This window comes from Spermophilus citellus, assembly GCF_964194105.1.
Source record: "Spermophilus citellus genome assembly, chromosome: 17".
In the NCBI taxonomy this organism is placed as follows: Eukaryota; Metazoa; Chordata; class Mammalia; order Rodentia; family Sciuridae; genus Spermophilus; species Spermophilus citellus.
The window spans coordinates 9,948,002-9,963,541 of NC_138199.1; the positions used below are offsets into that span (position 1 = coordinate 9,948,002).

General features: G+C 32.1%; 1 protein-coding gene across 3 annotated transcripts in view; it reads right to left on the minus strand.

Annotated features, from left to right (window-relative positions):
• MAP2K4 (mitogen-activated protein kinase kinase 4) overlaps nt 1-15,540 on the minus strand; it is a 132,520-nt gene that overhangs the window by 49,280 nt on the left and 67,700 nt on the right. For all 3 annotated transcript variants that reach the window (XM_081270168.1, XM_081270166.1, XM_081270167.1), the window contains one exon: nt 9,389-9,508. In XM_081270168.1, the coding sequence (XP_081126294.1) occupies nt 9,389-9,508 (120 nt within the window). The remainder of the gene's footprint in view (nt 1-9,388; nt 9,509-15,540) is intronic.

The following is a 15,540-nucleotide window of genomic DNA, read 5'->3' on the forward strand; positions in this document are numbered from 1 at the left end:
TGTCAAATTTATAAATTAAATTTTATCAGAGGTTTACACATATAGGAAAAAATAGTACATGAAACACAGTATATACAGGGTTTGATAATATCTGAGGTTTCAGGCATGTGCTTGGTGTTTTGGAATCTATTTTCTGCGGATAAGGGGAAACTACTGTAAATGTGTTGATATCACTTCACAGAACTATCCCATGACTGGGAATGAAACTTAAATACTCCATAAATTACAAAAAGAAATAAAAGAAAAAAAACTAGAAGTGTAAAACAAAGGGGTTATCTAAAATTAAATTTCTTGACAACTATACAGTTCATGAGAGGTAGGCATGAAAAAATGAAGAATATAAAACAGAAAACAATACTATGTGCTTCTTGGCATGCTTCCCAATCTACCCTTCATTAGTGATGCTAATTGTGGTCTTCTAGTCTAGGTATTGTCTTATTTCTCCACTGTGCAGGTACTATTTTTACTTTTGCAACCAATAAGCAATCTCTGGGAAACACTTTAACATTCAAATGCCTGATTCTTGTCAAAGTTAATATTCATTGATGATTTTTGCCTGAACCAATATTGATGTGATGTTCCAAAATTATAATGCCAACTCTACCACTCTCTATGTATATTAGTTGGTATTTCACATTCTATTGTTAGAAAGTCTCTCTCTCTCTCTCTCTCTCTCTCTCTCTCTCTCTCATTATGTAGCCTAATTGATTCCCATTTTTCCAACGGCTTATAATTTTTTAAATTTTTCCACAATTATTTTGGCACCCAAATTATGCCAGATTTACAAGTTCACACTGGCAATATTGTCCTTATGAAATGCTCTGACATTTAAAAGAATATATTTCTAAGTTTTAGGCATAAAAATGGTTTGTTTCTCCATGTACGCCCTTTCTGTCCTGTCATGGATCAAATAATTTCTTTGAGAAGCCCTAGTTCCTCTCATTGGTGAGAACTATTAAACAGTAAGACATGGGTCTTAGAAATGCTCATTGCTATTCAACTATCTTTGCTTCTATGAAAAGGAAAATTATAGGATAGTTGATTAAATCAAATGCTGATATTTTCCTGCTGAAAGTGCAGTGTACTTGGAAAAGTTATATGCATACACATAGGTGTATCTCTAACTGTACACTTTCTTGGTAATAAATTTATATAGTCTGTAAGTTTAAAAAAAACAGGAAACATAATTATTCCATAAAGTTTGCATGCATATGAACAAGGGCTATGAATACCTTATGAAAGTAAAAATACCACCAGAATGGTGAACAAAATTATTGTAAGCCATTTTTATGTTGTTACCAATTTAGGGATCCAGTGGTATCCTCAAAGATTTTCCACCCTTTAATCTCTTACCCTTATACCTAGATTGATGATATAAGAAATCAATAAATTTAATTTTAAATTGTGCACTGTTCTTTAAGGTAAACAGCTTGACTAACTAGTGATAGACCCATGAACAAAATTCAGTTTTCTGAGGTCTTTTCTTTTTACCATCAACATTTACAATGCAAGCTTATTTAAATTACACGTAGGAAGATCATACATTGTGATGGATACTGAGATGAAAACAGTACTCTTAAAAGAGGACCATGTGCTAGAACATTGATGGAGCTACACAGAATAGATTTTTGTAAAGTTTCTTTCATATAGTAAACTTTTATGTATTTTCCTAAGTCTAAGTCTCTAGACTTAAATATACCATCTCAATAAATTTATTATAGTTTTGTTTTAAATTTTTTTTGTAGTTGTGTATGGACAAACTTTATATTACTTGTTTATTTTTATGTGGTGCTGAGGATTGAACTCCAGTGCTTCACACATCTAGGCAAGTTCTCTGCCACTGAGCTTCAGCCCCAGCCCCATTACAATATTTTATTAGAGATAATTATAGAAAAACACTTAGGAAAAATTTTAATAGTGGAAAGATTATATTAAGAGTGAAAGGCCTGGAGAGGCACAGAGCATTGGAAGACCTAGGTTTCACGAGAATATGCCTCTTTTCTGCATGTAGTTGGGGTAATAGCAGTTTGATCAGTGTCTGAAACTGAAGGCAGGCAGCCCAGTGCTATGGAAAAGACTCTAGACTTGGTCCCAGAGGATCTACAATCAAGTGTGACCTGTATGTTTGGCACTGTGTTTAATTAATGTGCCAACAATGGATAAGGGAAACATACCTATACAAATAAATGATATTATGAAATCTGGCATGAGAAGAGTTATTATAGGATATGGGCTGCCATTTCCAAAAAATCTTGACTAATGTGGTGACCTTCTAATAGAATTGAAGAAAGAAGTTCTTAGGAAACATCTTCCTGCCCCCCAGAATGAAGAACTTTGTTATCCATATTTTGGTAAGGCACTGAAAATATAAAAGGAATGGCAGTTTACTGATGTAGATGTGAGTTCTGTATAAAAATGTATAATTCTTCTAAGGACTCATTAAATTGCATGAATAGAGATGGGCCAAGTAAATAGACAAAAGGAATTTTTACAATTAGAGATGAAGGGAAAACTACTCATAGTATTTTATTTCTCCCAAACCAGAAATGTTAGTATTTTGCTAATGTATACAAGTTGGTTTTGCTAGGTCAGACAGTACATTTCTAATAAAGTATTAGACAATCCAAGTACTTTATTTCTTAAATCTTTAGATAAACATTATTACTAGGTTCCTGTTTATAATGGAAATTTAAATAATTAACTATACATGTAATATGTATTTTCTAGAAGAGGATAAAAGCCAAAATTGTTTGGAAATGTAGTTATTAGATTTAAATCACCTTCTGAAATGCTGATTGTGGGCTAAAACCAACAAGTAAAAGAATATACTGGTGAATACGTTTCACCATTTTGATTTTTGAAGTAAACAATAACATTTCTTAATAATATAGTTGTAATGTTCTTGAAATCAGACCTGTTCTTCATAAAAATAAAATGAATCACAAATCATTTCCTGTGGAAATCCCAATTGTCTAAATTGTTTTTCAACTGTCGTATGTAATTTTATGCAAGTTAACTATATATCTTGGGCTTAATAAATTATAGGCTCATTTTGAGGTCCATTAATTTAAAATATTTGTTTAATATTAAATGTGTCTTTAGAGTAAATACTGTGACTTGGAATTAATTTTCCAATTATATAGTCTTCTGTATAACTTACTCACAATATCCTATGTATACCTTATATAATTTCCCTGAAAAAGAATAAACTACCACTATGGTATTAAACCAACATATAGGAAAAATAAACACTAACTGCTGCTTATGGAAAATGTTGCTACTACTTGTTTTGTACATAAATATTTTATTTTTACATATATTTATAGATTGCATTTCTTTTAATTTTTAAATATATTTGCATTTTAAAAAAAGAGTGAAAGACCTGACTCATCTAGGTTCTCCAACTGTGTCTATTTACATAAGCCCAGGCCTCCTTGCTTCCTCATCTACTCTACCATCCTCAAAGAACTAGGGAAAATGTCAATTGAGTTAATATGTATAAAGCATACAATAAAGGACCTGGCAGGTACTAAAAACTATAGTTTTAAAACTGAATGGAGAAAAGATTGAAAAAAAGGCAAACAAAAAAGAAATATATGGGAGCAGAGGAATAAAGGGAAGAAGTAAACAGAACTGAGGATGAGAAAAAAGCAGTTTGGAAAGAAGCAATTAGCTTCAGAGGATAAAGTCCTTGTAGTTTCTAAAAACTTTTCTTTCAGGAGTTCCCTTTGGCCAAAACAAGACATTTTAAGAAACTGAAAAAAAGAGAAATGGCCTGAAGTCTGAGTTGCCTGAAAAAACAGTGAAAGCAATACCACTTTCATGTTAAAAGATAGAAAATAAATAAGAAATATATAAATCAAATGAAATAAATACAAAATAAAAGGAAATTTAAAAATACAAAAAACCCTAAAACAAAATATTTTAGAAGTCACTTCTCTAAAACACAAAGGAAGAAACTACTATATGTGGATTTACTGGAAAAAAAAAAAAAGTACACTCCTGAGATAACACATGTTTCTGAAGATGAGATCTAGATACACTCAATAGCATATTTATATATCAACTATAATCAATTAAAATATAAAATGTTTAAAAAGATGCCATTTACAAAAGAAATAAAAATCAGGACTCCACCTAACAAAATAGACAAAAACTATAATGAAAACAACTACAATGTTATTAAAGGATATAACAAGAACCTGACCAAATGGAGAGGCAGAACGTTTACCCACATGAAGACTCAGATCATAAAGATGTCAAATTTCCCTCAAATTAACATACAAATTCAACTGAATTCTAATAGAAATTTTCAAGTTTATACTAAAACTTATATAGGAAAAGTAGGGTTAAAAGCAGCCGAGAGAGATTCAAAGAAGAGGGACTGACCTACTAAACAAAGACTTTTTTATAAACTTATAACCATTAAAAGACACATATGGCAATAGAACAGATTTAAAAGTCTATGCACAAACTGAAATTTGATATGTGATAGCTGTGACCAAAAAAATAAAACAATCACAAAAGGATGGATTATTATTACTCAGCTATAAAGGAGAATTAAAGTATGCTGGTAGATGGATGGAACTGAAAACAATCATGCTAAGTAAAATAAGTCAATCCCAAAAATCCAAGGGGGGCTGGGGACGTGGCTCAGTGGTAGAGCACTTGCCTGGCATGGGTGAGGCACAGGGTTCGATTCTCAGCACCACATATAAATAAATAAAGATCCATTGACAACAAAAAAATTTAAAAAAAAAAAAAAAAATCCAAGGGCCAAATGTTCTTTCTGATATGCAGATGCTAACACACAATAAGGGTGTGGGGGGTGGACAGAAGTTCACTGGATTCGACAAAGGGAATGAAGGGAAGGGAGCGGAGATGGGAATAAGAAAGACAGTAGAATGAACTGAACATAACTTTCCTATGTTCACATATGAATGAATGATCAGTGTAACTCCATCATGGACAATCATAAAAATGGTTAGTTTGATATGTCAAAATGTATGTTTGATATGTCAAAATACATCCTACTGTCATATATAACTAAAAAGAACAAATGAAAAATTTTTTTAAAAGGATGGATCATTTAATGAATGCTGCTGAGACCATTGGTCTTTCATATTAAAAAAAGTTAAAATTAAATCATCAGCTCAAATCATTCATAAACACAAATATAAAAACTTCTAAGTGGATTTTCTGAAAAGTTAAGTTTAAAACATTTTTGTAAGTGATTTTTAATCTCTTCAGTGTAGGTAAAAATTTCTTGGCAAAATCAGACGTGAAAAATACACACCAAAAGACCTATAAATTTAAATGTCTCCATTATAACATATACTTCTATATGATAAAGAATATTATACCAAAAAGTTAAAAATAAGATTAAAACCTGAATTTGTATAAAGAAACAAAAGATCAGTATCCTGAATAATAAAGAAGTACGCTAAACTATTCAAAATGACAAAACTTAATTAGGATAATGGCAAAGGGATATAAATAGATAATTCACAAGGAAAAAAAATGTAAATACGTGGATATACTCTGTACCTCACCAGTAATTAGCCAAATGCAATTTTAAAAGTGAGATACCATTCCAAACTCCTTATTAAGAGAAACATTTAAAATTAATATGGACCAGGAAAAACGGGGATCTGTGACAGTAAATGTTTATGACCTATCCAATAAACATTACCTTTTACAATTAAAAACAAAATTTCCCAGTCTTTCATGTAGAGAAAGACAGCTAATAAAATGTCAACTCAAAATGAAGGTAATGTCACTAAAAATATACACTTCTAGGGTATCTACCTCAAAAGTCAGTTGATGATTTCAGGAAAACCCTTTCCATTCTTTTTTCCTTCCTTCTAGTGGCCATGACATGAACTCTGGGTGCCAAATGGACCATGAGGCATCTTAACAATGAAAACTACAAATTAAGCAACTACTAATCCATTGCTATAACATATATCATTAAGAATCTACTATTTCCATTGCTGCCAAATGGATATAATTCCTGCTACAGAAATTCTTATTCATGACTGGTAGAAATATCAGTCAGTTCAACCAGTCCAGAGAAAAATGTAAAAAGATCATTCAAGTTGAAGATATTCTTATTTGATCCAGCAATTAGATGTCCTGGAAAAATATTCTAAAAAATCTGTAACCTAGGTTGTCAAATAGACATGCAAAACACTATTCATTTTCTGCGCTGCTTACAGTTGCAAAAAAATTAGAGATAATCTGCATTGGGACTCTTTAGAAATCAAATATGGTCTATTTAGTCATTTAGAATGCTACAATTAAATGCTATAATTAAAATAAGTTGAACAAATCCACCTATATTTATACGAACAAATCTTGAAACTATGTTGAATAAAATATACTGTGGAGGACATATATAGGATGATTCCAGTTACGCAAACTTTGAAAATGCATAAAGGCATATTGAAAGAAATATATGGATATGATTAAAAACAATGGAAAAACATAAATTGCCAACTTCAATATTAGGTATTATTGAATAAAATTATGGAGCTTTCAGAGGCTCACTATTACCCTATAGCAAGATTAATATCCACACAGCAGCAGCAAGACCAAGAAAAAGAGCATCTCATAAGTTCCTAGTAGTGGTACAAATTATGTGAAATTAAATCACTGGAGGGTCTCTTTTCTAATGGTATATAAGGTAAGGTTAAAAAGTTCCAATAAGCATACATTCATTTCCATTGTTAAACACAGAATTTCACCTTTATCATTGGAAATGAAGGTAATATCACTAAAAATATACACTTCTAAGGTATCTACCTCAAATGTTTCTCCAAACACTGTTTGTTTTAGCCTCTGAAACTTCAGGAAACACACTGTGACTAATCTCTCTTAAAATACAAACTTTCTACTTTTCTAAAACTTTTATTTCTTTTATTATTGAGAAGTACATATTACTTATTTGATTCTAAGATGTGAAGGGAAAGTTAATATTTCATCTACTTAAGTATTCTGTGACTTGCTACAGCTCAACTGTGTAGCGTCTACGCTTTCATCCTATTTCACTCTAACATTTAAAAGTAGATTATTTTTTACATGAAGCTAAAAGCTTTTCATCCGTGTACCAACTGAAATAAAGAAAACAGTGAACATTTTAGCTCTGGAGTCCTGTTCTTTACCACTTTTGTTCAAATTAATACTCCAAATTTTGTTTTCCTCTCTAGAAAGAGGAAATAATGCCACCAAATCTCCTGAACTATTGAGAAGACAACATGTGTAAAAACAATAAGAATTCAACATATGCTCCTGCTTACAGCTGCATCTTTCAAGTCCTTTCAACCTACGATATAAAACCAAATTTTACTCGACTATCCATGACAAGAAAACAAAAAGATACAGTTCAGACACTATTCCAAGCTTTCTTTGCTTTGTTTCCATTAACTTGTCAATCATGGAAATCATTTACTCCGTCTTCCTTTCATAAAATCAGACTCCCACATAATCTTGGCCTGTGGCTACATATTTAAATGCTGCCTAGGTGAATGGGAAGGGAAATGAACTACTAAATTCCAGCACTATGGGGTTGACTTGGGAATGAAGGTAGAACTGATGAGAGTCCACAGTGATAATGAAGAGCCTTAAAAAAGCTAACTGTGCAATCTAATTAGAAGGAAAAAAAAAACTCATTCCTTCCCTAAATAACTATTCTGCCTAAGAATATTCTGCTAAGTCAATTGCTCAGAGGATTTAATGTTGGTAAAGAGTAAGTATATAGTTTGGGGATAAAAGAAGGAGGAAATAGATTCTTCTACAACATGAAGAAAGTTTCAGATTAATGATCTTATAAACATTACGACATTATATAATATTTAGGTCAGGATATAGTCATGGACATACATACTATACAGTGTAACACTGAAATGAAATGATAAAGAAACTTAACAAATTCAATGCATCTGGTCATAAAAAAGAATATTTAAGTCATTAAAAAGTTAAAGGAATAGGAAGAAAGTACATGATTATAGAATTAAGAACCAGCAACTCAACAAAAAAATGGGCTCTATCATGAATCACAATTATTATAGTTATTTATTAAGATCACAAAAAAATACATAAAAATTTCAAAATTAGATAAGAAACAACTAACTTTAAAAGTCTTTTATATCACAAGATCTCACATATTTCTATTCAATGCTACATTCAACACTATTTTAAAAGAAAAATAGAAATTTTAGGCAAAATAGTGACAAAAACACTGAAGTTGCACTCTTTATAATCAGTTCCCCAAAAGAAGAGAAGAACATGTGCCTATAATTCCAGCTACTTGAAAGGCTGAGGCAAGAGGATCGAAAGCTCCAAGGCCAGCCTAGGAAATTAACAAAACCTTGTCTCAAAATAAAAATAAAAAGGCTTGGAGATGTAGCTCAATGGCAGAGAACCCTTCAATTTCATCCCTAGTATCAGAAAGAGTAGGAAGTTTTTCCCAATTCCAGTTCATAACAACCTCATCAGCTAATTTTAACATTTTCAAGATGAGAATAGTATTAACATTACGTGAAGTACTTACTTCAAGTTCTATTCAACTAATTAAATATCCCAACTTATGACAGTCCAGAATGGTGTAAGAAAACTTCATTTGCTTACAGTTCCATCTTTACTCCTAGCCCTAACTCATTTCATAGTTAGACAGTGTATGACTTAGAGTGTGTAGGCTGACAACTACAGGCAGTGTTGGGAGAAAAGAGGGCAAAAGAAGAAACAATCATGAGATCAAGAAATCAAAGTATTAGTTTCTACACAAAACTCAGGATAACAGAATTAGAAAAAAAGAATTTATATTGTAATTGTTAAATATCTATGTCCAATGGGTATAACTGAGGATGGGGGGGGGTGGTTAACACATTAAGTATAGATAGAATTAACAGCAAAAGTGAGTAAAAATACTGATATTGAGATTTTGTCAAGTTCTTAACCAACAGAAAATATTTATAAATGAAGAAAGAAATTACAGGACTTAAGAATGACAGTCACAACTATATATAAATATACTTATGTATTTATATATATGTATATATGAGAGTCACTCCTTAATCAAAGGAACAGTGAGGGGCTGGGGTTGTTGCTCCGAGGTAGAGCGCTCACCTAGCACGTGAGAGGCCCTGGGTTTGATCCTCAGCACCACATAAAAATAAATAAAGATATTGTATCCAACTAAAAAAAATATATATTAAAAAAAGGAACAATGAGTGATAGAAGTAACTATATAGTTTAACAATGCTATATATGAAAATAGAGATAATTAACTTATTACTAACATATGGCATTTAGATTAGTTAATGCTGCCATCCTCTTTCTTTCTATAACCAGATATTTATCAGCTAAAATCCAAACAGTTTATTCCTACCTCTCTGAAGAGTGCACCATAAAACTGAACAATGTATGGGCAATCACTACTCCGCATTACCACATCCAAATCCATAAGAAGTTGTTTTTGTTCTTTTTCATCCACCGTTGACCGTATTCTCTGGAAAAAAAAAAAAAAAAATGACAACAGATGTCATAAAAACATAAAACAATTTAAGAAATTTGAGTAAAACCTCTACCATGGTACTGAAAATTACCAGACTTCACAAGTACTAACCAGATATAAAAATTATCATCCTTTTATCACAAAAAAAAAATATGAAAATAGTACTTGGAATTTCTTTAAATGGTACAGGACTTTTGAACCACAGCATTGACTAATGATGTTGGAAACTGTGCAACAAAATTCCTAGGCAGTGAAAATTAACACCCACATGCAAATATAAAAAAAATCACGAGTTAACAGTTTTCACATAAATAATTAATCATAAAATATTTAATTAAAATACATATTTTAAATTGCCATTTCAGAACTGTATGGGATTTAGACATCCCATGCAATAACACCCCTCTTTCCTCCCTAGTATCCTCACACCAAAAGCATCCTCACTGATGGAAAACAAAACACAAAAAGTATATAGTGTAGGGGCAATACTCAAACAAGAATCCAAGTCTCTCAAATCCTAGACTGGGAGCCTTCACTGCAATTTCTAGACATTAACAAAAAGTTCTAACTATCCAATTCATGAGTCAGCATAAACCTATAAAAGAAAACCTAAAAATGAAACAGAGGGCTCTTCTGGTCTACTCCTAAGCTGATGCAGTACTCCTCTGTATACTGAAGACCTGGGACATATCTATAACCAAGCTCTACCACAACTTCTCTGCAGATTTCTGAGACTACCAAATACCATTCATGTCTTCACCGCCCACCTCCCAACCAGGAACAGTATAAAACATGTAGGTGTTCAGAGAAACAGTTCCCAATGCACAAGAGAAAGGACACAATCAAGTCCAGAAAATGTGAAACATTAGTAATGGAACTATAGTTTAACATGAAAGCATGCAAACAACTTCTGTTCTCACTTAAAAATTCACAACATCACATCGCGCCACTGGATACGATACACAGCACATACTTACAGGGAAAGTTAGAATCAAAAAATAGACAAGGTAGCAATTGTCTTCAAAGACTTGGAGGTATCTGTTCTCAATGTTCTCCAAAGGGAGGAAGGCAGTCATTTAAATTCTTGAGCCCATTTTACAGAAGACAAGCCAGAGGCACAGAGAGATACAAAAGATGTATTCCATGTGACATAAGAATAAGCAGTTGTTTAAAGAATAGAAATGTTCTCAAGTTTAATTTCTTGACACTAAATGAGGAATTCCATATTCTCCAAAAACAAATTTAATTTTGCTGCAAAATTATACCTTGCTAGCTACTGTATTTCATATCAAATAAAATTTATTAACTGATGTCTTATATGCACTACATTCAATGTCATTGTCGGATAAAAAGAGTGAAAAAGAAAATAAGACTAGTTCTGCTAAAATTAAGAAACTTTTTCCTTCTTTCTCTCTCCACTTCTCTATTTTTATAGTTCGGGAATTTGCTAACTTTGTTTTTAAATTCACATCAGCATAATGTTTGCCCAAAAAGGATATTTTTTAGAAGTCAAAATGGCTGTTCAAAACATGACACTAAGTAATTTTTGTAATCATTTTAATTACCTTTATTTCTGCTTTTAAAAATAAATTTGGAAGTATGGCTGTGAAAATACTTATTTAAAAAGATGATTTTAAAAAGATAATACTATATCTAAGTTTAAAAGAAACAAGTAGGAAAGAAAATTCAAATGACCCTTTAGTTGGGAAAAGATTTCTATTTATTAAACAATTTTAACTATTAAAAGGTTTAAAAATGTATTATATTTTCTATTTTTACTTTTATGGATATATTGGCAAATGTAAATGTACAAATATATAAGCATGTACTTTAAAAATACTATTTTAAAACATGTCCTCTTTACTAGTTTTAGTTTTCCTAAACTGGCTATACGTAGCTTTCTAAATTTATATTTGTACAAATCCTTATATTCCAACCCTTAGAAAGCACATGATAGTCAAGAGTTCTTCAGTTAACGTCAATATTTGTCTTTGGAAAGCCAACTTTCAAAACTCTGCTGTAGTTACAGAAAGGATACAAGCTACTACATGAACTGGAGTTCTTACTGAAATTCCTGCATGTGATCGATACCTAATACTAAGACAAACTCCAATAGAATTGTTATAAACCAAAATATGGAAGGTTTCTTGCACAGCTAACCTTTGAGATCATCTCACATGACAGGAAAACTATTTATCTATAACATATTCTTCAATGCCACTTCTAGTACAAAACAGAACAATGGAGCAGCTGAATGGCCTATAGATGTAACATGAAATCGATGGTGCTCCTGGATGCTCCTCAAGCTCCCCAAACATTCTGTCCAAGTGACTGGTGGTAGGTAGAAGAGTAGCTAGCTGCTGATATTACATCTGAATAATTTGGGAATAAGCAAGTACAGTTAATTAAAGTTTTGGCGTTAGATTTTAACATGTATCATATGTGAGCACTTAATAAACTAATTCAAAAGACCTAGAGAACCCCCAAAAGGAGATTAACTATAAGCATATACCTATAATAAATTCAAGCTAAGATTTTAATTCAACAACTCAATAATTCATTCAAGGTGAAGAATACTTAATGATAATCTATGATTAAAAATCGGTGAACATTGAGTAAAGAAAGTCACTACCAGGAAAATTTTTTCTAATGAAAAATCAGAACAGTATCTATGAGAAAGATTTCTACTATTTGAAACAAATGAAGATCTAAAATTAAGGTAGCATAACCATAAAATTGAAAACAAAATTGAGAACAAACTTTCCTTCCTTTTATAAGTTTGTCCTTAGGGACACAGGAATATAGAAATATAAAGATGAAGGCAATTATGTTACTAAAAATTCTCCTATAATGACAATGCTCAGAAATCAAATCTATTGATAAATGCTTTGGATTCCAGAAAATTATTGCTCATTATATCAAATTTAGGTAAAGCTGATATTTATTTTGAGCTCAGCAAATCTTTGTCTTTTTCTCCATTCTTTTTTCTTTTAGAAAGAAAGCTCCTAGGAGATTGCAAAATATTTTTTTTATTTTTTATTTTTTGAGTTGTTGATGGACCTCTATTTTATCTATCTATCTATATATCTATTTATATGTGGTGCTAAGAATTAAACCCAGTGCCTCACACATGCTAGGCAAGTACTTTACCACTGAACCACAATCCCAGCCCCACAAAATTTTTTTAAACCATCTAAAGAATCTTAAGTTTTAAGAGTTTCATTTTTCATTCAAATATCAGAGTTCATCAAAATCATTATTTTTCTCCTTTATGGTATTGAGTTCTTATGCATGTCAATTCTTTATTAACCTAGCTTAAGTTATTACATGCCCTTGGGACAAGTTAAAACTTTTTCTTGAAAAGCACTACACATCTCTTTTCCAATAATGAAAATCATTTTCATATTATTTCTAATTTTTAAAAAACATAATGTACAGGAAACATTTAAAATCAAAATAAGAACTATGACCATATATATAAACATTTATGTATGTGTGTGTGTGTGTGCACATGTTTTCTAGTGAAGAAATACATATACTTGAAGTTAACAAAATATTTTATTTTCCCCCACATTTTTTATTGGTGCATTATTTTTTGTTGCACCAATATTATTATTGGTTGCACCATTATTTGTTGCACCAATATTGTACATAAAATACTTTTAAATTGTCCAAATTTGTATTCAGGGTGTTTTATACACTTCGCAAGCCTTTAAAAGCAAGTAAATGCCAATAAAAACAAGTAGGAGCAGATCAGAAATACCAAAATGACTCCAACTAGATTCAGAGGGGAAAAGTCAAATTAAATATCTAATCATCTGGTTTTAGGACTAACTAGTATTATATAATGTTCTTACATATGAACAACAACAAAAAGATTCATTTTTCTAAAATTACCAATCCAACATATGCCACTGGTTGGAATAGCTGCAAATTCAGTTTCTGGGATGTCCATAAGGACTAGGCTGCCATAATAAAAATTTAACAAGTTCAACAAATAAGGTAAAAACCTCCAGTTAGAAATTATCCCCTTGTCCTTCCTCACCCTCCTACCTCATTACAAAACAATTTTATGGTTATGCTACCTTAATTTGAGATCTTCATTTGTTTCAAATGGTAGAAATCTTTCTCATAGATACTGATCTCTAGAGTGTTGCATACTCAATTGTATTTTATTCTCACTTTAAAAACAGTCCCACTCAGAAGAAATGGCCCAAATCACTCAATCACATGGTATCAAAAGTCACTGCTAAATTTAAATGTTGACATCTTATGCTTGGCTTTATGTAGAAAACCTAAAGTTTTAACACCATGAATTTAAAGTACAAATACCCCTTATACTGATAATGAACATCCATGCACATGTGGTACAGTTTTAGATGTCATCTAATTTAACATTGGGAATTTCAGGGCAGCTCGCTCTCTATGCTGACATGATTCTCTAACCTGTCTAAACCCTTTCAACCTCACCTTGGACACACAATTTACTGGTATTCATCAGGGAAGAATAGCCAGTGACAAAACTAACATCAATAAGTATGAAGAACTTTCAAGTAGATTAAGACACATTGTTATAATGGAAAGGGAAAATTATTATTATTTGGGGGAAAATAATAAAACAATTCACTGAAGGACCTGGTGGTGGGAAGGCCAAAGAGAAAGAAGAAAACAAGAAGATGGTAATAAGCAGTGTATATACTCTGAGGAATATGACATATTCTAGTCATAATGGTGACTCCCCTGCCCGCTCCATTTTTTAATCTATTTTCAGGGATGGAGAGAAATAGGGAGAGGGAATAGAGGGAAAGAATACGATGATAAACCAATCACTATTAGGTGGTAAAACTGGAAGACTCAAATGTGGCAAACAGAAAAGGAAGGAATGCTGACCATATAATGGTTAAGGATGAAACTGCAGAAGAAGCAAAATAACAGACACTCTCAGTGGTAGAGTGCTTGGCTAGCATGTAGGAGGCGCTGGGTTTGATTCCCACCATAGGAAAGAATAAGACTCACAAAGTTGGTAGCAAAAAGCAGGTCACCGAAGACCATTTTGTTTTAGACACTAAATAAACACCTATCTGATTCTGATAGTGGTCCTTGCCACACACTCATTCACAGTTAACCCTGATATCTTGGGGTTCTTAGATCTATCTCTCAGTTGCTAGAAAGGTAAGGCATGTCCCATATAACAAAGCACCAAGGCCTGCTTGAAATGACCATTGTGTAACTCCTTGCGTCCTGATGTGACAACTACTGACTATCATCAGATCAACTAAGAGTTTTTCTTTCCACTAAATCAAGCTATCAGAAAAGGTTAAATAGATGACAAGCTCTATCTGTACTGTGTGTGAGAAGACATTCAGGATTACCTGATCCCATTCCTGTTGAAGAAAGAGAAAAGAGGTCATTATATATTCAAAAGACTCAGAGTTAGGATAATTGGTGATAAATCACACATGCTCTTAATTTAAAACAGTAGTTCCATAGTGTGTATGACAGATGTCAGTTCCTAGAATGTGAATACTCCATGTAAAAAGGATATGAGTCATCAGCAAACATCCAGGAATCAAGAAATGACCTAAGAAAGCAATGACTTGAAAATAGCAACAAACTTTACAAAATGACTATTAATTCTGATACAATATTTGCTTTAAAATGAAAAAAAAAAAAAGGTATGGGAGAAATGAGGCCGGGGGGAGCAGAAGAAATGGGAAAACTAATGTGGAAGACTATGACTACAATCCTGGCAGATAAGGTCTCTAAATCCTAACATGATCAATTCTTGTCAGGTTTCTGTATGGCTGAGGGTACAGAGGGCAATCTTTCAAGGTATTAACAGTGAAGTAGAAGACTCATATCCTTGAGGCCCAAGTTCATCCTCAAGGTGCTTAGAATATGGTAGGAATAAGGTAAGAGTACTCCAAAGCAAAAGAGAGGTGAGTTCTTTGATTAGAAATAAGGCATGCACACAATGAAACTCAGCAAGTTGATGGATTCAGTTACTATAGAAGAAATCAGTACAG